The sequence below is a fragment of the Paroedura picta genome, chromosome 1, assembly GCF_049243985.1.
Source record: "Paroedura picta isolate Pp20150507F chromosome 1, Ppicta_v3.0, whole genome shotgun sequence".
In the NCBI taxonomy this organism is placed as follows: domain Eukaryota; kingdom Metazoa; phylum Chordata; class Lepidosauria; order Squamata; family Gekkonidae; genus Paroedura; species Paroedura picta.
This window is the reverse complement of record NC_135369.1, coordinates 111,836,788-111,862,493: the sequence shown is the minus strand read 5'-3', so window position 1 is coordinate 111,862,493 and position 25,706 is coordinate 111,836,788. Positions and strand designations below refer to the sequence as shown.

Genomic DNA, 25,706 nt, shown 5'->3' with positions numbered 1-25,706 from the left:
TGAAGAGAAAACTTGAATCGAAAAGAAAGTGGCACCTGCAGACTTAGGGCTCTTAGCACAAATGGGGACGGAACAAATGCCTTGTGAACGATCTCTGTGATGTGTCATTTTTGCTGGACTTGCAGGTTTGGAAAGCTGCTTTCTGTTGTGGAAACTTTCTGCCAATATATATCTGATATATTCCCAGAATGCCTCAATTTGGCCCGTCTCCTTCACTATAACGTATCTACTTTTTACATAATTCAGTGATAGGAAAGAGGCATTAATTTGTTTTCACATTGTTGTCATAAATTGCATTTCATCACAAACCGAAGGACAAAAGTGATATTTCAGGGTGCCAAATGCTAAGAATAAAACCTGCAAGCTATAGAAATAATAGCTATAAGCTAACAATCTTATGTCATGGAGGCCCATGTAAAGCAGGGTTTTCCATAGAATTGAGTAATGCTTTCCATGCCCTGCAACAAAAAAGTGGATAAAATGTTTTAAATCATTGTGAATGAATAAAAGAAGAATTAAATGAGCAGTGGGGATGCCTTTGGTCATTACTTGACAGTGATGCAGACCTATAAAATAGCTAATACAATCTCGCTAGCATGCTCACAGAGGTGGCTAGATTAGAATAAACATGTTTAATATGCTAAAGAAGGTCAGCAGATCATTATACTTTAAATCCAGCAGTTCAGAATAATAAATGCTTTATTTAACTGAGGGAAATTAGTAGGCATTCTGCTGAAGAGGATAGTCACAGTTATAGGATAATTATATGGTGCCACAAACAATGGCACAAGTGTTGCAAATAAATGCAGCTGCACCATCATTGTAGGCTGCCAAATTGCAGCAGCAGTGGTGCCAAGGCTGAAGGAGAGGGTGGAAGGCATTGGGAGGTGGTGTGCAGGGAAAGCTGGGGGTGCCCAGGGGCACTGGGCACATGGCACAGCAGGGTGATCCTGGCTGGGGAGAGATTGTGGCCTGCATGCCCTTATTAAGATCATGCGTGCAGCTCCCAACCTCTTTCCTCCTCCTGCACCAGCCTGCACCCATCCACCTCACCTGTCTTTTGGTTGTTTAATTTAGCTATGTTTCTTCATATGTTGCATAATGGATTGTTATTATAGTTGATACATCTATTGGTTTTGCTGTTTTTTCTTTGTCACAGCTGGCAGTTTTGCACATGGGCTAGATCCCTTTTGGATCCGAGTCTGCCCATTGGAGTCGCCATCATGGAGGTGGAGGCTGTGTGGATGAGAGCTGAAGTATTGCCACCTCTACTGGGGAGGCTAAGCAGACTTGCATTTCCAGGGGGAAAGGGGAACCAAATCAGAGGCTTGTGTCTGCAGGGTTCATCCCATTGAGTGTTGCTCCTACATGGGGGATTCTGGCTGGCAGGGGAGGCCGTGTTCCATGTGAGGCCAAGTGCTCTCAGCAGCTCTGGTTCACCACTGGAATCCTGGTTTGCTTGTGGACTGCTGACCTTAAGAGGGCAGGATCCTTTCCCATGCTGTGCCAACACTCTTGCTGGAGGTTAATAAAGCTGTGGCCTTAGTTTTGCCTAAAATACTTCTGTGTGTAGGCCTCCATCTGCCCGCCTACTATGCAAATGCCTTTAAACATTGTAGAACACAGAGTGTGTTAAGCTTTTCAGGTTCCTCCTGGCAACCAAGTCCCTCTTGGCAATTGGCAGGAAATGGAAGGGACTTACCAGGACCAGGAGGGAGGCCCAGCTCCTGTTGCAGGGGCAGGGCTTCATCACTTCTAAGGTGACCTGGAAGTGGCATTATCATGCAGAGACATTTGGCAACACTCTGGTACTTGGACAAAGACTCTTTGGTAAATTTGGCTTTTACCATAGAGTTTCGGCCCAAATATCAGTGTCACCTTAACATTGCCAACATGATGACATTATGTCCAGTTCATGATTACATCATTTCCAGATCATGTTGGAAGTGGTGTTGATATGTTGCTGCATTGTCAATGAGGTCTTGCTCTTTTTCTTCTGGGTAAGTCCCCCCTGCAGTGCTGCCTGGCACTAGGGAACCCCTGCCTCCACCAGGATTTCTTGTAACCCTAGACTGTGCTGCGTTGTTTATGCTACACAATAGGCTGTATGCAGGCTGATGTATGCAAGGATTATGTCTCCTCCATCTGCAAACATATGGGCAACATACCCTACTCTGATTGCTTTTTCACTTTGGGAAAGAGTAAGAAAGACCAAAGTGTATCCCCTCCATTAGGAATGCCATAAATTAGAAAAGATGTTTAGCTAGTGAACTTGCCTTGTTTGATATGATCAGACTATGAGCTGATTAGAGATATAGAATCATAGAGTTGGAAGGGACCTCCAGGGTTATCTAGTCCAACCCCTTGTAGAATGCAGGAAATGCACAACTATCTGCCCACCCAGAGTGACCCCAATTCCATATCCAGATGATGCCTCCCTCAAAAAGAAAAGCAGAATCCCTTGCTAGGCCGACATGGAAGAAATTCACCTCCCGACCCCAAAGTGACAATCAGCATTTCTCTGGGCATGCAAGAAAGGGTCACAGAAGCCAAGCATGGACAAAATCTCTTCTGCCCAGGGATTGAACATTTCCTTGAGTGCATCAAGCAACTTGTACATAAGCGGAACTATGTTTCCAGCTCCCAATTTTTTAGTTATCCACTCCTGGGGATTCCCTGGAATTATAGAACAGTTCCCCTGGAAAAAATGACCACCTTGGAGGGTAGGCTCCATTGAATTATACTCCACAGAGATCCCTTTTCACCCAGAATCCCACCTATTCCCTGTTCCATCCTCAAAGTTTCCAATTATTTCTCAATCACAGCTGGCAATCCTACTCACAACTGATTGGAGGATCAAAGTAGGACTTGGATTCTGGTCCCATGCATTTAGTAAAATGGCTACCCAGTGAAGTTGCAAAAGGGAGAGGAAAGGAGTCTACTTCCTCTTTCCTCGCCTCCAAGCTGGGTGGGGACCGAATAAATTATTTTAATAGTACATCATACATGATACAAAGAGCTCCTTCTGCTTCTTTTTAAACCGGATGCTTTTAATCTCTACATTATAAAAAGCGGTGAAACAGCTAATTTCTCTTCCTTCTGCCCCAAGTTAAGAGGGGACAGAAGTAATCCTTTTAATGTATACATTGCAAAAGGGAGAATGGAAAGAACTCATATTTCTCTTCTCCCCTCCCCAAACTGGGTGGGAACAGATGCAGTGCTTTCAATCTCTGCATTGCAAAAGGGGGGGGGGGGCGCTTCTGGTTTCTCTCCTTTTTTTGCAGCTCAAACCAACAGCAAGATTTTCCCAACAGGAAATCAGAAAACAACTCCCAAGTAAACGTTCAGTAGCTGGGAGTTGACTTCTGGATATTGCAAGTAGCCTTTTCCTGCAAACACACACAAACAAGTTGCAAAGAGCCAGACAGCCCACTAATTTATTGGCTGAGTGAGTCAAACTGGGTGATGTTTGAGGATCCTATAGGTCATCATTGCACATGAGGATGGCAGTGCTGCCATCTGTTTCTGGTTCACCTTACTTAGAAATGCGCTGCATGCAAACTCAGGCTCTGGCAGCAGGGAATTTCCCCCATCACTAGCTAGCATCATGTCTCACAAAGAGGGGGGGAAATCCCTCTCATGAGATGAGTGCCCTTATATCTCTGAAATTAAGTGTGATCCAAATGAATGTCATTTGACCAAATAAGCCTTTCAAATATATTGTCACAAAACAAAAACCAGTGCAGGGTGTTGACATTTGATGAATGAAGATTCTAAAGACATACAATAGGCGACTCCTACTTTTAATGAGTTTGAGATTTCATTTTCTAATAAGTTGTTTTGCTCAAAGAAACTTCATAACATCATATCAGTTAATCTTTTTAATTAAATACAATGTAAAGAGAAATAATACTGAAGTCTGAGATCATGCAAGAAGCCAAATGGCTCCAATTTGTTTCATATACCTCCACTGATGTCAGCAGAGCTTTCAAAAGTGTTACCAACTTCAGGACTGCAATCAGAATTTCTTCATACAAACAAGAGCCCGGGTCTTGAGGGGACATTCTGCTAATACATTTTGAGTCTAAGCAGGAGTCAGCTTAATGTGTTTCTGGAAGGAGAGAGCGCTTGAGTTCTTCAAAGAAAGAGCAGAAGTGCAAGAAATTTTGAACTGTTTCAAAACTCCAGTAATTTTCAGCATTAATTGCAGCTACAATGGGGTATGTCTTGAAATGATGGTTTATCATTTCAGGAGGAGGCACATTTTGTGCTACATGTCATGATTTATCTCCCATTCATTTGTAAAGATCACTATTGGAGTAGGGAGAGGCAGAAGTGATGAGATGTAGCAAGGGTATTGAGCTGGATTCATCTGGAGTTTGGGAATAAGAGAATAGTATGCCTACTCTATTTTAAAGAATGACAAGACAAATGTAGGTGGAACCCAAGGAGAAAGCTGACTATGGGCACTCCAACACAGTTGAGAATCTGGAAGTGGAGATTAATTGCACATACATAAAGCTATGGGAGCTTGTTCTTCTGTTCTTGTGCATTCCTCTGTTCTTGTGCATCCAGACCATAGTTAGATGTGTCCCAACTGCAGGCAGTGGTAAATATAGTGTGACAATCCTGTATTAAGAATATGAATGATGTGCCTGATGGTGAAAATGTTTTGTTTCTCTTTCTCTCCTCTTGTCCCATGAAGCTTGTGAGTGTGCTCATCTTGGTAATAATTGTGATCCAGACACTGGTTATTGCATCTGTCCTCCCAATACTGTCGGAGAGAGGTGTGATAAATGTGCACCGAACTCCTGGGGTCATGACATTGTCAGTGGGTGCAAGGTAAGTTGATCTGTACTTCCATTGTTGGGTTTCTTCCTATTCCATGTAGTACATCACTGCTGTAAGGAATCAAAACCAAATTTACAGTCTTCTAAAGAATTAAATAGCTGAGCTTGGTTTTATGACTTTTGGTATAGAGCTATGCAGCTAGATCAACTGATTCTGAGAAATGCAGAAGTTCACTGTGGTAAGAAAAACTTGTGACCTCTCTGTCTCTCTCTCTCTCTCTTTTTGGAGAGCCATGCTAATATGCAAAAAGCAGTTATTCTTTAGATCCATTAACTGAACAAAAGCCATGACTGTGGTGTCTTTTACATGAAACCAGCTCCAGTTTTTTCCTATCTAATCGCAGCATGCTCTATTCTCCCCCCCCCCACCTCAGCTGTTTAGAGTTTTTAAATTTAAAAGCTGAACGTCAGATCAGCTGTTAAGTGGGAGACATTGGTTGCCAGTTTTGGCCCAGATCAAGTTCAATGTTTTGGTTTTAACCTTTAAGGCCATTCGCAGCTTGGGCCCTGCCTCTCTGAGGGACCGCTTGCCTTCTGATGCCCCCTACAGAGCAGCTCAGTCTGCAGGTGTGAATCTCTTGGAGGTTCCTGGCCCTAAGGAAGCGTGTCTGGCCTCAACCAGGGAGAGCAGAGGGCCCTGACGGAGCAGTCACAGTTCTGCAAGGCCTACAAAATGAAGTTCTTTGGTTGAGGCCAGTGCCAGTGCTAGGAACACCATGGCCCCTCCTCAGGCTCAGCTGTATTACATCTAGGGGGGGTTGCTAGGGGGATGGGGATTTTTTCAGCCATCAATCTGTGGTTGGAGGGGGGTCTGGGTAAATTGGGTTTTATATGGGGATTTTAAGGGGTCATGTTGTAAGCTGCCGCAAGTCTTCAGAAAGCGGTGGGATAAAAGCTTAATAAATAATAATAACAGACAATTGCCAGTCTGCAGGTGGCCCAGAAAGATACTTGAGGTGTTAAAGCTTCTGTGGCGATGACAGGGACAGGATGTATGAACACCATCTCCATGCATTCACATCTACTTTCACAGTAGGGATGTCCTTTCCCAGGATGTGTGGAAGCAACCTGTTACATCTTTAGTTGGGTGTTGTCTTTTTAATTCATTCTCTGTTATGATGCATTTTTCTGCCTGGAGCATATACAGTGATAAGCTACTATGTCATTTTTGAGACATATTCAAGTAGGTAGTCATGTTGCTCTGAAGCAGCAGAACAAATTTAGAATCCAGTGGCACTTTTAAGACCAACAATGTTATTTTATTTTGTTGGTCTTAAAGGTGTCACTGGACTCTAAATATATATTTTAGAGACAGGATCACCAGAATTATAGTCAGCATGGTTTAATGGTTAAGAGTGGCAGCTTCTAATGTGCAAGCCAGATTTTATTCTGCACTCCCCCACATGCAGCCAGCTGGGTGACCTTGGGCTCACTACAGCATTGATAAAACTGCTCTGACCGAGCAGTGATATCAGGGCTCTCTCAGCCTCACCCACCCCACAGGGTGTCTGTTGTGGGGAGAGGAAAGGCAATTGTAAGCCACTTTGAGACTCCTTCAGCCAGTGAAAAGTGGGGTATGAAAAACATTATTCTTCTAGACAGTATTCTAAATGTGACCAAATCATTTAGTTGTATAAGATATTATACTGATAAATTTATTTTCAGTTATTTCCCTAACGATCTTTAACATGGAATTTGGGTCCCAATAACAACAACAACTGTTAAAATCTGCTGAGACAATATTTTCATTGAATTATCCCCTTGACCCCAAGGTACCAAATTATGAGAGAATTGTATATAGGGGGGGATACTAAATTACTAGTTTTGGTAATACTAGGAAACCTCTTAAGTGTGACATAGTTAAGGTCCTCAGCATGTGTTATTCTTCTTGTTAATTCCAGAAATTTGTGTTTAAGGCTTCTCTCTGAATCAAAACAGATCCCTCTGTACCTTTTTTCTACTCCTTCTCACAGTTTGGCAGTAGCAGCATACAGAACTTTGATTATCCCAAACATTAAATAGGAGGCAGAGCTGAGTATCAAATTCCTCCTTTTCTATGGCCCAAATCTAAATAGGTGGTGGACTCCATGATAAAATAGTAAGGGAATCAGTTTGTCTGAAGCCCTTGGTCCAAAATAGGAATTACATAGTAGAACTATCATTGATCTGCACAAGCAGATTGGTGATAGTTAATTCCTACATGGTGCCATTTTTTCTGAGATGCTGTTTGCTCTGCAAGATAGAAAATCCAAGTTTATGCCTCCCCCCACAACCCTTGCGATAGACAACTGTAGAATTATGTATGTGATTTTGACTGGGAAAATGTCAAGGCGAAAGAAACTAAAAGGAATAAGAAATGGTTTACTATGTTTTTACTGTGAAAAATAACTAAAAGAGTTTGCAGTACAACTGGGGATTTTTTTTTCAGTACAATGATCTTTTTTTCTGCTAGGACAAGCTGAAATTGCCTCTGATAACTAGTTATTTAACGAATGTGACAGAATGTTTCTAAGTTATAAATTCTGTCAATACACCTCCACCCCCATCCCACTATGCCAGAAAAATTGGCGGCCATTCATAGTGTCATTTTGGTAATCATAAAAAAAAGAGATCTATCAGAGATTTTCTGCCTAAGGCATAAATTGGCCTTCAGGTTAACCTATTTCACAGGGTTATTGTGAAAATCAACCTCATGCTTGCTAGCCCAAGTTTCTGGGAGTAAAGGATGCCAATGTAAAACAAATAAACATGGTGAATCCATTTTGCTATCATGGATGACAGCTATGGGTCTAATCCTTGTGTTATTTATGTATTTTAAAAATGCATATGCTGCCTTTGTGTCCAGCAGCCAGTTAACTGGCTGGTTATATGTAGATCTGTGTTACATGTATTTGTTCATGCTAAAAACTGGCTATTACTATACCTTTTTTAGTAATGAGTTCTGTAAGTTATTTGTACATTATATAAAGAAGTGTGTCCTAAACCAAATTTACTGAAAATCATTGTGGGCCATATGGAGATTTTACTTGTTTGTTTTTCAGAGCATCTATACAATCTCATTGTCTAATTGTCTAATCTCTGTGTTTTCCCCTTCACTCTGAAACCTTGTCTGATATGATATTTTTGGAAAGACTGCAATCAAAAAAATTCCTTTTCAGCTCTTGTAGATGGGAAGGCACACATTTTAGAAGGTCCTGACAACATTGTCCCCATTTTCCTTGTCCCATGTCAATCATGTCCCCATGCCATCTGAGATCTTTTGGGGGACTTTTCAAAATCAACTATTGCTAGATTGCTATATATACAATAATATAATGAGCTATCGCCAAGATTTCCTAGCTTGTCTGAATTCCTACCTGTCATTTTTCTTAGGTACATAGGCTTTCTCCTTACAAGAAAGAGGGCTAGTGGGTTACAGAAAAAATAAGCTAGTAGATTGGTGGAACAGATCATATCAATTATTCTGTTATAATAACCCAGCAATTGCCAATTTAAAAAAATCACCTGGAATTTTGATCAGGCATGTACCCCCCCCTCCAAAAAAAAAAAAATTCAGACCATTTCTGGTTTGGAAGAATCTGATTCGGTCCGCTAAAGGTCCATCCAAATAGGCTGATTTGGATCTAGCTTTAGCCGAATTGCTTTGAAGACAGTTGAATTGATTTGGCTATTAAAATCAATTGTGCCATTGACTTTAATGAGAATTTTCAGGTTTCTACCAACTCTGAGGCATTGGGGTGGGGTGGGGGTTGAGTTAGAGGCTCCAAACTTTCATGGTAGCTTTAGTAACCTCTTCTCTGGTTTCCATCAAAGTTTCAACACAATTGGACCAGGGAGTCAAATTCTAGGGGCTCCCAAAGATGGTGCCCTATCATACTTCAATTTTATCCAGATATGAGGGGAGGAAATATACCATTCTGATCTTGAATTCTAAACATAGGACATTACTTCCAATTGTGGGAATTTATCAGAACATAGCCTATTTTTTTCTCATAATTGGATATAATAGAGGTAGGATGGGGAACCCCTAGAATTGGGCTCCCTGGTCCAATCTTCTTGAAATTGGGAAGGGGAGAGTCAGAGAAGAGGCTCCTGAAGTTTGGGGCCTCAAACTCATACCATCACCACCCCAGGCCATGGATATGGTGGAAACCTGAAAATTGCCAAAGTAGGGAAGGGACTCTCTCTCACTAGCAGGTCTAGAAGAGGAAGGAGAAGAGTTGGTTCTTATATGCCACTTTTCTTTACCCGAAGGAGTCTCAAAGTGGCTTACAATTGCCTTCCCTTTCCTCTCCCCACAACAGACACCCTGTGAGCCACCCAAGAAACCAGCAGCAGCCACCACAGCCACTGGCAGCAAAATGGAAAAGCAACCCACTCAGTAAATAACATCCCCCAAGCAACCAACAACAACAACAACAAAAAACAGATTAAACAGGCAGATACCCCACACACATACACACAAACACAAATCCAAATGGAAAAAAGAAGAAAAATACAAGAAAAGAACCAGAGAATCCTAAGCCCCCCAAAGTACCCTAAAAACCCAAAGAGTAACTAAAAGTGAGGTTTAAAATAAAAAGTGAGTTTAATTAAAAGTGAGAAGAAGAAGAAGAGGAAAAAAGAGAGTCCATTAGGCAAACTGGTTGAAGTCTTCTCCAGTGATGAAGATCGATCCTCCAGGGTCCAGTGCAGCAGCAGCCCCAGCCAGCCAGCAAACAGTAAACAGACATCCTCTCTTCTCTGGGGAAGTGAAGTGATGTCTCTCTGCTGTGTGGTGTGATTTCAGTGAGCCTTCAGGTGCCACCTGGAGACTGGCATCCCAAGTGTGCTGTAAGGTTCCCCCTCTCACCTTGCCAGGGAAACTGAAGTGATATTTCTTTGCCATTGTGTGATTTCAGTAGGTCTCCTGGGTCCATCTGGAGGCTGGCACCCCAGAATTGCTGGGATGTGAAGCCACAGTTCCCCTCCTCTGGCATGCAGCATCCTGGGAACAGTTCTGTGTGAAACTTGAGCTCTAATTCCTGTTTCTTTTCATCATCTCCTACCTGGACATTGGCATTGCATGTTAGAGATCTCCTCTTCGCCTACCTGTTTTGTTAAAGTTCAGATTTCCACCCTCTCAGTGTCCTGGGGGGGGGGGGGGAGAGAGTTTCAGTTAGAGGCTCCAAACTTTAATTGTAGCTTGAAGACCTTATTTTCTAAAGACCCTCCAAATTTCAAGAAGATTGGACCAGGGGGTTCCCCTAGAACCCAAAGTGGTTGTCCCACAACATGGCTACTCATTTGAATGTATCCAATGGAGTGAAAGTAGACCAGAGACTCTGAATTCCCACCGTAGGATATAATGGAGCCGGATACTTCGGGTTCCCCTAGAATTGGACCCCCTGGTCCATCTTCTTGAAACCTGGGAGGTGTTTAGAGAAGAGGGTCTTCAAGCTACAATGAAAGTTTGAAATCTCTAACTCAAACCCCGACACCCCCCCCCCCCAGCCTCGGAAAAGACAGAGATGGGGAAATTCCTATTGACTTTAATGGCACCATTGACTTTAATGGACTTACGAATCGGAGGATTCTGACGGCAGTGATTCATCCATACAAATCTATGGCATTTGTGACTTCAGACCGTATTCTGTTTCTGAAGCAGCTCTGATTCGGCCATTTTTCGGCCAAAGTGCTTTGAAGCACACATGCCTAACGGAGATCAAGTGATAGCTGCAGGGGATGAGGCAACAAAAGTAAGGACAAAATTCCTATATGGATGCTATGTTGGCAAAACAAATATCTCTGCATTTCTAGTGGCAATAAGAACCATATGAAGCATAATCCTTCTGTGAAAGCAGCCAAGGCTCATTCTGTTGTCATCACAGATGAGATAACGTTTCTCACCCCCAGTTTCTCAGTTGCAGAATTAGAATCAGATTGACCTTCTCCTACATATTTACTGAGAAAGATCATTATCATCCACCTGTAATCTATTTACATATTTTAAAGTACTGGATCATTAATAGCAATATTTTAAAAAATGTGATTGCTTTTGTTTCCTTCAGGGTGTGATAACTGAAAACAAGCAATCAAACGTTATCATGCTCTCTTTAAAAAGCCTGATTTTTCACAGTAGTTCAAACCAGTTAGTTAATGCAGAATAATTTATTTTCTTTCTGAGTTGCAAAGTTCCTCTCAGGAAAGCTCTGCCTTTCTTCAGCACACAGATCACTGGGATTCTGCAAACCAGCTTAATAGGGGTGAAGACCCCTGTCTCTGCTCTGGGATCTCTCCTATCTGTCTTCGCCTTGTCTATTATATGAGTGCATTAGTATGGCAGCTGCTGTGGCAGTCTCTAAATTAATAATGATATGTCAGCCAAGTCTCCCCTTTTAATGCATTGCATCTAATTTCTCCAAGGCAAGGTGTGAGTGCCCCCTCGCTACTTGAGCTTTTAGCAGCACCGATTTCAGAGACTGTCATAACTCACTGGCAGGAGAATATGGCATGTGGCTGCCTCGTTGCAAAACAAACATTACATTTGATTGTAATTTACTCTGCATATGGCAAACAATTTGCCCAGTAGGCATTATCCTCTGGCATTCTTTAGTGTTCAGGCTTCCTGCTCTAAAAAAGGTGTTAATTCATGGGCTACAAGGAGCAGCTGTCTAGGCAGTTCTTACTATGAGTGGTCCTAGCTATTGACTAAGGTACAAACTGGACCACTAAAGTCAAAATTACACTTTTGAATTCAATGAATTGTTGCCAGTAATCACACAGATGAGATTTTGATGTGAACAAAGGACTACATTTCCAACAATATATATATATATATATATATATATATATATATATATATATATATATATATATATATATATATATATATATATATATTTAAATGTTGCCAGCTCAACTAAGGAATGTGCATTGGGGAGGGAGATGTAATAATTTTTGGACCTGGATTTCAGATGGGGAACTCTTTTTGTTTTCCTTTTTTTAAAAGGATACTAAATCATCATCCTTATCCATTGTTGTTCCTTTATATATTTATGAAACAGCCTAGGGGGTGGGACGTGTTTGGCTGTCCAAGTTGATCTGGCTGCGAGCTGCCACCCAAGGCTACCTTAAGCTGCCTGGCTGGGGTCCAGTGGAGGGGACACTTTCAAGGCCCGTTCTTAGGAACGGGCTTTGAAGCTAGTAACCTGTACAATCATGACCATGCACCCCAACAAAATGCGGAAGGTTCCAAAACCTCTTGCTAGTGTAATATCCCTCACTCAGGACTCATTGCTGCACTTGCTCAGGATTCCGCACCCTCCCTCCTATAGCTCTGCTACAAAAAAAGTCTCTAACAGCCACTGACTGAGGGAGGGACACATTTCCAAGAGCAACGCAGGGGAATCTGTGGCTTTGCATGTGCTTTCCTTTTGAGGGGGAGGGAGCTTTCCCCTTCTGCCTAATTGTTGGCTGACAGGGAGGCCACAGAAAAGCCCCCTCTAACTTAAAATACTACAGTAGGTAGCCTCACTGCTGGAGGGAAGATGCAGCCAAGCCATGCATGTCTCTTCTCCTTCATTCTCTGAACATTTGATTCCTACTGTACAGGGTTGTTGTGCGGATGAAACTGGATGATGTTGTGGGGGTTCTTTTGCCTCCTGTTTCATCTGCATAACAGCCCTGTGAAGTAACCCTCAAGTGTTTCATCTCCACAACAACCTATGTGGGAGGCCTCAGATGTTTTTTTCTTCTTCTGCACAACATCCATGTCCACCCTCCAAAGCAGCATTTCTGCCTGGAGAGCTGATCTTTATAGACTGGAGATGAGCTGTAACTTCAGGAGATCTCCAGGCTCCACATGGAGGTTGGCTACCCCTGGACTGGAAATAGTCCTGGAGGTTTGGAGGTGGGGCCTCAAAATGCTCAAGCCTAGCCTGATAAATAAAAATCGGTATTTTCCAGGAAGGTCCTATGAAATAAAATGCATAAGTTGCCCAGAATCTCAAGTGGAGTTACCTTGGGATTTTAAATATAAAGGGTATACAGGAAAGTAGACTGCGAGACTTTGGGGGGAACTAGATTTTCTAATTTCATTAGCTAACAATTTGGCTTTGTGGACAGCAACAGGAACTGCAGTTTCCAGCTGTAGGACTCAGACAAAAAACAGACTGTGCTAGCTGAAGTTACAAAGTCCACCCTCCAAAGCAACCATTTCTGCCTGGAGAGCTGATCTCTATAGTCTAGAGATGAGCTGTAATTCCAGTAAATCTCCAGGCCATACCTAGAGGTTGGTGACCCTAAGGGTTGGGAAATACCCTTGTGTTTTGGAAGTGGGGCTTCAAAAGCGTGCAGTGCCTCAGAGCTCACTGTCTATCTGCTTCTGTGTGTGTCAATCTGAGGGGCAGCCATTGTGACTGCTCTTCCAAGAGCAATGCAAGGGTGTCTGTGGCCATGTGCATTCCTTTGGAAGGGGTGTGGGTGAGAGTGGAGAGCTTTCCCTTCAGCCTAAATGGCTGGAGATGATCTGTATTTCTGAGGGATCATCAAATCCCACTTGGAGCCTTGCATCCCTAAACCTCAGTGGGGTACAATGCTATAGAACCCGCATCCAAAGCAGTCATTTGCCTGGGGAGCTGATCTTTATAGTCTGGAGATGAGCAGCAATTCCAGGAGATCTCCAGGCCCTACTTGGACATTGTCTACCCCTGAGTTGGAATTATTCCTTGAGGCTTGAAAGTGGGGCCTCAAAAGGGCATAATGCCTCTGCAGCCACATAGCACCCCCTGGCCTATTTCAGGTCGAGAAAACATTGCAGAGAGGAGGTAAGGTTGTCCCATAGGTGTAGGTTCATTCTGCAATTCCACAGTTCCTAGGTGTCCTTGAGCCTGACTTGGGTCAGGACAGTAGTGCACAGAGAGACCTCCAAACTTCCAACTAAGGCACAAAAACCACCCCAAATCATGAACTAGTGCCCATTGCATTACAGCACATAATGGGCTTTATTAGTAGTAATTGTATAATTTACACCATCTGTATGAAAGTATGTTTTCCCATAACAAACATGACATTAAATTTAGCATATGAAGAACACATTGAGAGAAATCCAAAGCATCGTTAACTTCTACACCAGGCATCAGATAAAATCAGTCTTTTTGTTCTCTTCTTGTACATTATTATGCAACCACATCTTCCACATCCACAGATATATATAATGGGCTGCAGCTTGTGAGGTGGCACATTTTTCTCAGTGTCCATATTCAGATAGTGTCTCCACTCTTTGTTTTCCTAAATTTTTCAGAAATATTGTTATCAATTTCAGGGCAGGTGCCCCTTGGAATTTGTGGGAGGGGGGGTCCCTAAAATTTGGGACTATTGCTTTGGTCATCTCCCCCCTCTTAAGGGAACAGGATTAGGGAGAGGAGGAAAAGAGATGAAGCCAGTTCTGGACTTAAAATGCTGACATTGTACCTGCTGGAGGCTATTCTCTGCCAGCATCAAAGGCAGCAGAGCCTAATACGTGTTCCAGAAAATGACTGGTGAGCTTCTGGACTCCAGTGAGTATGGCTGTTGCATCAGCTCTTTCTGTTCTATCACTGGATTAAAAAGAAAGAACAGCCATTGAATGTTGTTAGGTGCGAAGTGGTGTCCGACCCATCGCGACCCCATGGACAATGATCCTCCAGGCCTTCCTGTACTCTACCATTCCTTGAAGTACATTTAAGTCTGCACCTACTGCTTCAGTTACTCCATCTAGCCACCTCATTCTCTGTCGTCCCCTTCTCTTTTGCCCTCAATCGCTCCCAGCATTAGGCTCTTCCCCAGGGAGTCCTTCCTTCTCATGAGGTGGCCAAAGTATTTGAGTTTCATCTTCAGGATCTGGCCTTCTATGGAGCAGTTAGGGCTGATCTCCTCTAGGACTGACCGGTTTGTTCACCTTGCAGCCCAAGGGACTCGCAAGAGTCTTCTCCAGCACCAGAGTTCAAAAGCCTCAATTCTTTGATGCACATCATTTACTGTATCTTTAGGGCTTAAGGAAAGTAGAAATAAGATGGCTCACCAGCTTTCCCTCACTCAAAACATAGTTAGCCATCATGAATTTTAGCTGTGCCAAGCAATGTTGGCACTGTAATTTGTCAGTAACAAAATTTATCTAAGGGTGTCCATTCTCATCTACCCAAGCTGAAAATATACCTGAAAAATACATCCAGGATTTTTCAGGAAAATGGGGGGGATCCCCCCCCCCAAAAAAAAACCCAAGATGTACTTGGGAAGTAACTGGTAGATTTGGGAAACAGCCCGGAGACTGAAGTTGATCTCCCACACAAACTGCTGCCTCCTGCATCTTACCAGCATTCAGAAACAACTTTTTGCATAGAATGAGGAACTACCTTTGGAATGGAATGTCCAAGAAATAAAGCCAATGCTTTAGATATGTGTTATATACTGTCGTGTCTCTTTTAATCTACACAGTCTAGTTGCCTAGTGTGCGGATATGATTTTGTACAAAATCAGCCGTGAATTTTAGTTACGCTTGAGAAAGTTGAGTTGTGTTACTTGTTTATAAAAGACATTACTGTTTCGTTTTGTTTTTAAACTCTTCTCTTTTCACCCTAGGCCTGTGATTGCAGTGTGGCTGGATCCCTCAGTTCAAAGTGCGATCCTGATACTGGCTGCTGTTTCTGCCGCCAAGAGTTCTCTGGGGATAAATGCACTGAATGCAGGCTGGGATATCGAAACTATCCCCAGTGCATTGCCTGTGAATGCCTGACAGCAGGGACTGAGCAACATACTTGTGATTCAGAAATGGAAAAATGCTCGTGTGCTGATCATACAGGTCAATGTACTTGTAAGGTAAGAAAAAGGGGAGGACTCATCAAGTAGTTACTTGTCCTTGTTCCTGAGGTTTCTCCACTGTGTGTCTTTCATGTAGGTCATGAGAAACTAAAGATTAATTGGCTATGAAGCCCAGTTTCTTTGATCCAGTTCAGATTATTAATGGGTTGGGAAAGAGGTGCTGTTGTCCATACTCCATCTTGTTTCTGTTGCATAGATAGTGCTTCTGCACTTGTGATGTGCCAGCACATTCTCACTACATTGAATTCTGATGTGGACCCCAAATTTGCACCTGGCATTCTGCATTTGTGGCTTTTTACACCACTATTCCATTCACAGCATATTTTTTGCTCTTCTATTGGGAGAGTAGGCAGTCCCACGGAGGAGTAGGCCCGCGGATCGGGTCGCGCCCAGAAGCCACGCCCGCGGATCGGGCCGCGCCCGCGAGCCACACCCGCGGATCGGGCCGCACCCGCGGGCCGCGCCTGCGGATTGGGCCGCGCGGGCGCGGCCTACACAGGCGCAGCCCGGCCCCGATTCCTTCTCCCCGCCCTCCCGCAGTAAGTAGCTTCCCGGGCCGCAAGCTTGCGGCCTGGGAAGTTTTTTACTGCGGAGGGGGGGCGGGGAGAGGGAGCTGCAGCCCGGCGCCATGGCCTTCGCGGCCCGACACCGGGCCGCGGCCCGCAGGTTGGGGACCACTGTCCTAAAGCATCCAAGAAAAGTGTGTATCCAACCTTTGCTTGAAGACTGCCAGTGAGGGGGAGCTCACCACCTCCTTAGGCAGCCTATTCCACTGCTGAACTACTCTGACTGTGAAAAACTTTTTCCTGATATCTAGCCTATATCGTTGTACTTGAAGTTTAAACCCATTACTGCGTGTCCTCTCCTCTGCAGCCAACAGAAATAGCATCCTGCCCTCCTCCAAGTGACAACCTTTCAAATACTTAAAGAGGGCTATCATGTCCCCTCTCAACCTCCTTTTCTCCAAGCTGAACATTCCCAAGTCCCTCAACCTATCTTCATAGGGCTTGGTCCCTTGGCCCCAGATCATCCTCGTTGCTCTCCTCTGTACCCTTTCAATTTTATCTACGTCCTTCTTGAAGTGAGGCCTCCAGAACTGCACACAGTACTCCAGGTGTGGTCTGACCAGTGCCGTATACAATGGGACTATGACATCTTGTGATTTTGATGTAATGCCCCTGTTGATGCAGCCCAAAATGGCATTCGCCTTTTTTACCGCTGCATCACACTGCCTGCTCATGTTTAGTTTACAATCCACCCCAAGGTCTCGTTCGTTACCTAGAAGCGTATCCCCCATCCAGTAGGCATGCTTTTCATTTTTCTGACCCAGATGCAGAACTTTACACTTATCTTTATTAAATTGCATCCTGTTCTCATTTGCCCATTTTTCCATTGTGTTCAGATCTTGTTGAACTCTGTCTCTATCTTCCGGAGTATTTGCCAGTCCTCCCAATTTGGTGTCATCTGTAAACTTGATGAGTAGTCCCTCCACCCCCTCATCTAGATCATTAATAAATATGTTAAAAAGTACCGGGCCGAGCACCGAGCCCTGAGCTACCCCGCTACTCACCTCTCTCCAGTCTGATGAAACACCATTGACAACAACTCTTTGAGTGCGGTTCTCTAACCAATTCCCTATCCACCTAACTATCTGAAAATCCAGATTGCAGTCCTTCAACTTATCCCTCAGAACATCATGGGGAACCTTGTCAAAAGCTTTACTAAAATCCAAGTAAATGACATCAACCGAATTTCCCCGATCCAGCAAACCTGTTACTTGGTCAAAAAAGGAAACCAGGTTGGTCTGGCAGGACCTGTTGGAGACAAATCCATGCTGACTTCCTTGGATCACCAAATTGTCCTCCAGATGTTTGCAGATTGCTCCCTTTAATATCTGCTCCATTATCTTCCCCACAACAGAGGTCAGACTCACTGGTCTGTAGTTTCCCGGGTCATCCTTCCTCCCTTTTTTGAAGATCGGAATAACGTTTGCTCTCTTCCAATCCTCCGGGACATCTCCAGTCCTTAAAGAAGTTCCGAAGATGATGGACAAGGGCTGTGCAAGTTCTCTGGAAAGTTCTTTGAGTACTCTCGGGTGCATTTCATCCGGACCAGGGGATTTGAACTCATCCAGTGCAGCTAAATGCCTCTCGACAACCTCTCTATCCATGTTAACCTGCCACCCAGACACTATCCTTTGGCTACGGCCATCTCTAGATGTGCCTAAACACTTTGACCTGTGGGAAAAAAACAGATGTAAAATAGGCGCTTTCTGCTTTCTCTGCATCCTCCATTAGAGTTTGTCCATCCGCACCCAACAGTGGCCCTATTGCCTCCTTTACTTTACGTTTGCTCCTCACATAACTGAAAAATCTTTTCTTGTTACAATGGGCTTCCCTGGCCAATCTCAGCTCACTCTCAGCTTTGGCCTTTCTGATGATTGAATATTGTAACATGATCATGTTCAAAATTTAAAAATATGGGAAGGGGGGAGGGGGGAGTAGAGGCAGGGAACTGCTCTGAGTTCACACAGCATCTCTTGAGACAGGAAACAGAGGAGGAAGACAACTTGACTCTTGAGCTTCCTCATTAGGCAAATGCAAATTCCCTCCTAATGAAGGGGATGGTTCCAGTTTAAACAGCATTCACAAAAAACACACCAAACATAGAGTACATTTTGATATGCACCTGAATAGTGAGATTTCAGTGCAAAATGCTTGAGATTCCATGGAACATTAAGACGGCAGTTGCGTCATTTTCTTGTGGATGTGGAAATAGTCTTTTATTTTGTGGTTCATTCTGTATGGTTTGATTTGTATATTACATTTTAATTATATTTTATTTATATCTAACTGCCTCATGGATCACTTGCATCTAAAGGTGAGATAAAATAATTTAAATAAATAAAATCAATAAATAAGTTGCATTGGCATTATTAGGACATGGCCCTGTTTACAGACATAAGAAGGCTGTAAAGGGAGCAGCAGCAGGAGTGGGCAAAGTGAGGGTCAGAGAGACTTTATCTGCCCATGTACTCTTTACTGTCCATGCCTGAGACTCCAAAGTCTGTACTAGAATTAAGCAGGATTGTACCTAGTTCCATCCTACAGTGGCCTGACTGGCTGCAATGATAATGGGAAGCTCTACAAACATCTACTGTTTCCTCATGAAACCACAAAGGGAAAAAGGATGCCTACCTGCCCTTTTTATGGCTCCCTGATGTCAACCCCCTTCTCAGTTCCTGCTGACCTCTTCTTTCTTCACTGGGGGCAACTTTGTTCTCCACTGCAAGCAACCTATCGATGGCCAAAACACCTCCAGCCCTTTATCCTTCCAAAAAACAGAACAGAACATGGGGCATTCAAGAGAGGGATGGTTGATTCCATTCTCTCTTGGCCCTGGGTAAGTCCTGCTAGCAGCTAGTACTAGCTATTGTTAATTTGGGCTTCTAAATAGTTCTGGTTTTCACCATCTTTATTATTGTTAGAGTGGCCTGCAAAGAAATAAAGGTAGTTTGGTTGACCCTCATCCTTGACATTTGTCAATAATTACAGATCCACTAAGCCCACTCCTACTCAGTGCCATTTCATTCAATCATTTGTGTTTTCATGTAGCCTGAAGGATTTGTAATTTTATCCTCTCCCCATATCATTTAATTACCTGACCCAATCTTCCATGATCCTGAAGGAGAGTGACTGCGAGGCAGAAGGAAATGAAACTCCCCAACCACAGCTACTGTCCAGCTACAAAGCTGTTCAACAGCTCCTCAAGTCACAGAGGAATGAGGCAACGAGATCTGAGGCTTGGGTCACAAGTGTTCTCAACTGTCAAAAATGGTGTTTTCACCTGCTGAGCACATTCATTGCAAAGTTTTCAGCATTTCTACTTTTAAGACACACTAACTTGACACAAGGACTTTGGCTTCTAGCATGCTCCGAAGTGCTAAAAACCTACCTCAAGTGAACATTGATGTGGCGGAGGGCTTCCTGGGAGGCGACCACCCAGAGTCTCTCTTGTGTGCATGCTGCCGGGATGCAGCACACACTGCGTAAGAGCAGGGCAGGACCCATGGCAGCTATTTAAGTCACCACGTGCGTGGGTCTCGCCCTCTTCGTAAGAGAAGCCGTGGGAGCTGCTTCCCTCCCACCCACCTTATATTGTTGTATTCATAATTGTTCAGGGTTTTGAAGTGAATGTTTTGTTCAATAATTGTCACAGCTGTGGGTTTGCATGGGATAGAGCTTGTTGGCAGGGAGTCCAGTGTGTGATCAACTCCCTGGGGTTTGGGGCCTCCCTACGAAGCAGTGCATACTCAGCTGGGAGGCCAGGGGCTCATTTGCCAGGTAGCCTGCAGGCATCGTCAGGTTGGCCCCTGGTAGCTCCCCTGCATAGGTAGCTCCCCTTAGTGGCGGACTTCAGTAGGCAAGGGGACCTGCTCTTTCGGCTGGGAATGGTGCAGGTCTCCAGGGCACCTCTGGACACTGTGGGTTGTGGGTGCAGTCTGCTGACTGCTAGAACAGGCTCCCTCTCCCATGCTGTGCCAATCCTCCCATGGGGAGGTAATAAATCTGTGGCCTTGTTTATGCTAACATTGGTGTCACATTTTATTCCAGCACGTAATGCCCTCCTGCAAGTCAAAAACCTCTCAGACAGCAGCATGGTATAAGTTAATTTTTGTAAGATTATGTCACCATTGACAGAAAACTTTTCAAGATTTCCAGCCTGTATTAAAACACTCCTGAATATGTGTATTCTTATTCTTGAGGAGCAATTTAACTAGGAATACTTACCTAGTTTTAGCTTCATTGATTTTTATGTAACAATCCTATTGAATGTGATCATTACTTTGTCATATTGATGTGGTTTAATGATGTGTAAAAACAGTTACAGAAGACAAAAGAGCTTTTTTCAGCCACACTATTTTTCATAATTTTTTAAAAACACAGATCTCATTTATATGATTCAAAAGTAACAACACAGACTCTTAGTTGAACAGAGAGATGAAATTTTTTTGAGGGCTTGCCATTTTTCAATAAATATTTTTTCTTCCTGGAATAACTAAGGGTCAAAACAGTTAAAATGTTGTAAGGTCTGGGCAGGGCCGGATTTACATGAAAAGAGGCCCTAGGCTATTCCACTTATGTGGCCCTTTCACCTCCCATTTTTAAATTACATGAGAGATAATAAATACATCATTACTGTGATATATATTAATATGTTAAGTGAAACATGTTGTGATTGGTACTAACCTTTATAAAAAATGGGGAATATAGGCCCCTCTTGATCTTGAGGCCCTAGGCTGAAGCCTAGTTAACCCATAGGAAAATCCGGCCCTGGGTCTGGGTCCTGTAAAACGGAGCTCTTCTGCCAGGTTTATAGTTGAGGCCGGCGCTTCAAGGGAAGAGCTGGACCCCTCAGGGCTGTTCTTGGTGGTGAAGTGACCATCAGCTCCATGTCCTCTGGGATATGAGTGGGTTAGGTTAGGTAGTGTAGTTCTGCTGTTGCTTGGGTTTGTGTTGGACTTTTTAGACTTTTGAACTTTTAATGTATTAGGGGTTTTTATTGGGGATTTTATATATGTTGTAACCCGCCACGAGCCTATGGGAGTGGCGGGCTAGAAATCTAACAACAACAACAACAATATTCCCAGCATTTTTACAGCATTTTGCATAACTGCACGTGTCCCGGATTCAGGATGAAATGACTCAGGGATGGGAGAGGTAGGGTTGCAGTCTCTCTCGTTCCTGTGGAGAGAAAGCAAGATGGGTTTTGTCGCATCCTATGTTTGTTCCACCACTAGATCCTACAAAGAGATAAGTCTGACAGGGTCCCACTGTTATTGGAACTGATCCAATAGTTTTAATGGAAAGATGGTGAAATTGCCCAGGAAGAGAACTCTGACTGGGTTTTAAGATGTACCTGCACGCACAAAAGACACAAACCCTGTTGAATCACCTAAAACAACTTTTAAAGGTACCAGTCATCCTACAATTTGCAATTAACTATTTGAGAAATGCAGAAGACACTGTGCTACTGGCAGAAAATAGTGAAGACCTCAGATGACAAAAGAAAGGACTACTGAGGAACAACATAAGTTTAAGGCTGACAAGAAATTGAAATGGTTAAAGATTTTCTATTCCTTGGCTCCATCATCAACCCAGAGGGGGGGGGGCTGCATCCAAGAAACTGGGAGACTGAGACTGGGAAATGCAACCATGAAGGAGCTTGAAAAGATCCGTAAATATAAGGATGTATCACTGGACACTAAGATCAAGGTCAAATAAACTCATGAGAAGACAGCACTGGAAAAGTGCATAATGCTAGGGAAAGGCAGCAGGAAAAGAGGAAGACCCACCATGAGATGGATTGACTCAGTCGAAGAAGCTACAGCCCTCAGTCTGCAGGACCTAAGTAATGCTGTTAACAATAGAACACTTGGGAGGTTGTTCATTCTTTAAGTTGGGAGCTGTCATTGATGGCACACACACACACAGTCATCTTCTGGATTGCTTGCCTAGAGTCGCTTAGCCTGACTGTGGTGGAAAGCACTCCAGTTCAAAATGAATGAGTACCAGTAGGCTTGCATGCACCAGGATCTGACATGTCACTATCCTAGACAGGTTAATACCCAAACTGGAACTAGTCAGCAGTGATCCATTGCTAATCTGAAGCAAGCAGCTGGAGTCACAGCCCTATTTTTCCAAGAGCGTACACAGTGCCTTGATGGAACAAAACTGAGATCCCCAGTTGTCTTTAAGACCACATGATGCTATGATGGTTACCACTCTACTCCCTTTCCCACACTGAGGTAAATTTTCCCTCCAAAATAAAGCTCACTGTCCCACCCAGTCACCATTTAATCTATTTGTCTTTATCCAGCCCTGGGAACTTCTGAGAAGATTTGTAGTCATCTTTACTTAAAAACCCCTTTGTCAGAATGGCACTGTGCCTTTTTTCAAACAAACATTTTATTTATACAGAGGAAAGGGTTGTTGGAACTGAGGAATCATTTTTCATTTTACAAATCAGTTGTTTACAGCTCCTAGTTCTTAATTACTGGCCTTTCTTACTGATGTTAATGTTTCTTTTTAACTAAGAGGTTTCTTTCACTGTGCTTTCTTTGATCTTTATGTGTTCCACTGAACTGCCCTCTGGTTCTTAGAAAGAAAGTACATACCAGAACTTTCTCCATTTCTGGATGAACCAGACTCCCCCTACTTTCTGTGGTGACTGAAGTTTTACTTTGCACATACATATCTTAGGAAGGTCTCCCCTGATTTTCCCTTGCAACTAGGCAGAACTCCTCCTCTTCCTTAGAAGGATTCACCTTCAAATTTGGCTTAATTCGTGAACAAACACCTGTCTACCCAAATTCTCTCTGCTAAATCACTGCGCTGGTTGACTATGGATTAGTTGACTGTGGATTAGTTCTGCGCTGGTTGTCTGTGGATTAGTTCTGTCCATCAAAATTCTCACTGGAGTTTTTCCTCAAGGATGTTTTTTTAGCCATGGATTTGTCAGACCAGTCTCATTCTGAACTAAATTCCCTCCAACCCAGTATAACAACTCCCACTCAGCTGTGGCTAGCTAGTCACAGGGCTGAGAGCACCTTGTAGCCCTGGTCCCTGTCTGCCCAATGAGGAGCTTAAACTCTTCCCTCATTGTTGTTGTTTCAGTTCTTAGAACCACATTTTATAAGTGTTGCCCATCACAGATGCCCTCTGTCTTGTTGATCTGTTTTACATCTGCAAATCACTAACACCGCCTCCACCAGTGAAAGTGTCAATCTGTCATTGTATTCCTTCCAGGATGCATCGTGGTGCAATTGAGCAAACAACTCACTGTTATATGATACAGCATAATAGGCCACCAAGGCTACTTCTCAAAAAGGTTTGGGACCATATTATCCTACCAACCCCTCAGCACCTTAAGTGTTGTTCCTTGTCTACTCTGAGCTAGCCGACTTAATAGATTCTTTCTAGACTCTTTGCTGGAGAGGCTTCATTCATACCAGATCCATCTGTAGGCACAGCCCTAATTTTCTTCAGGGTTTTAAGGATGTCTAAAACTGAGTGCAACAACACTTATGTGAAGAACCTGTTTTCACCTATCTGACAATATCTAAAAATCTTCTTGATCTCTATGGGGCTTCTGGACTAGAAGCTATAGAGCCTCTGCTTTACATACAGAAGGACCATAGTTGAATCTTTGGCTTCAGAGTGGGTCTGTGGCTCAGCTGGTGAGCATCTGCTTGGCATGTGTAAGGGCCTAGATTCATTCCCTGGCATCTCCTCTGCCTGAGACTCTGGAGAGCCACAGCCAGACTAAGTACTAATGGTCTTTTTAAGTATATGGCACTATCATGTGTTGCAGACCAACTGCAGACCAACCTGGCTGCCCTCAGCAAACATTCTCACCCATATATTGAACCAAGACTTCAGGATGAAGGACTTCCTTAAAACCTGATGGAGAAGGTAGGAGCCAGTTCCAAAGCAAACCACACAAGCCAGACCCATGGATGCTAGCAAGGGGATGAAGGCCCAACTGGATCTTGCTGGAACTGGCCCTCCACTTCACCCAGAAAACAATGCAATGACCAAAGGCATAACCCCTGACCTATAGGTGCCTGTACCAGCAAAACCACAAAGTGTAATTAACTTGCCAAATGTAGATTCAAAGGCCCTAGATTGTTGCCTTTCTGACTTTGAATTTTCTAGCTTAAACTCATAGCTTTCAGTTCATTTCAATTTCAAATAGTACCATGGTTATATGTTGGCAGTTCTGCATCCACTGGGATCCAGCACACCACTGCCTATAACAGATGACCCATCACTGTACTGAACAAGCAGCCTAAGATGAAGCCCTTTGTTCTCAATAAGCCATCCAAGGCATGCACAGGATGGGGCTGGGAATCCCTGGTGGTCACTGGACCATTTTATCCCCTTTCTCTGTTGATAATTCTGGACAAACAAATCAGTAATATTGCCTTCAAGGCAAAAGTGCTCAGTCCACCACTGCAGAACTGTATGGGAGATATCCCAGTACTGTTAAAGCTCCCAATGACTACTACCAATTCCACCAGTGGAAGTGTCTCACCTGCACATTTCAGAGCTCACTAGGAAATGTTCTAGAGTGATTAAGCTAAAGGCTCATCAGTTACCAATACCCCTTGGTGCAAGTGCCAAATCTGACCTTAACAGAGCTGTTTGGTAGACATCTTTGCATGATGGAATTACATTCCAATATATAACATCATAGAGGCTACCAGGGCTGTTGCTCAGAAGAGGCTCTAAGTCTGGTGTAGGCAGTACCTACCATCTGTGCTGTTGGGGTTTTCTGAAACTACCCTCCTTACTGAAATTAGATTTGTTGTCTGCCACCCCACAGCTTTGGCTTTGAAGGTCACAACCTCTGAATAGGTCCAAATAGTTTCTCTACCAAACTCCTCATCCATAAATACTGTCTAGTATGACCCACTGGCAATGGCCTGACCTTCTCCAAATACTCCTGGTTTTTAGATAATGTCATAACACTCAGGAGGTAAACCACACTGCTTAACTTGTAATGCAAACTCAGTTTATTAGTTCAAAATATATTCATGGAGTGACAAAGTTCTGCTCAAACTTTAGCACCAAATCTGCTTGGCTAAATCATCAGATCAAAGGAACAACAGTACAAATCCTGCCTGGCAGTACAATCTCAATTCAGATTAATCAACAGCAATCTAGTTAACTAACACAATTCGAAGACCACCAATATAGCCCTGATCATCTCAAGCTGAATAGCTGTGCCACATGTGAAACAAGTGGACAAAGCAGTATTAAAACTCAAATTCTAGAGCGCAAGACTTATAAATGATACAAAACACAAGGGAGCTATGCCCTCAAAAGCCAAATCAATATGGAGAAGAATACTGAAGAAAATTAAAGGGAATATGGGAGGGAATTTAAAAAGGGGAGGAATGATCCTAAAAGAAACCCTGTCATATTGGATGTTCACCCAAGCACACACAGAAAA

At 43.4% G+C, this 25,706-nt stretch overlaps 1 protein-coding gene across 7 annotated transcripts in view; it reads left to right on the top strand.

The window, feature by feature from the left end:
• The window catches only part of LAMA2 (laminin subunit alpha 2), a 606,483-nt gene that overhangs the window by 404,375 nt on the left and 176,402 nt on the right, over positions 1-25,706 (top strand). For all 7 annotated transcript variants that reach the window (XM_077353378.1, XM_077353349.1, XM_077353372.1 and 4 more), the window contains 2 exons: positions 4,706-4,842; positions 15,450-15,686. In XM_077353378.1, coding sequence (XP_077209493.1) covers positions 4,706-4,842; positions 15,450-15,686 — 374 coding nt within the window. The remainder of the gene's footprint in view (positions 1-4,705; positions 4,843-15,449; positions 15,687-25,706) is intronic.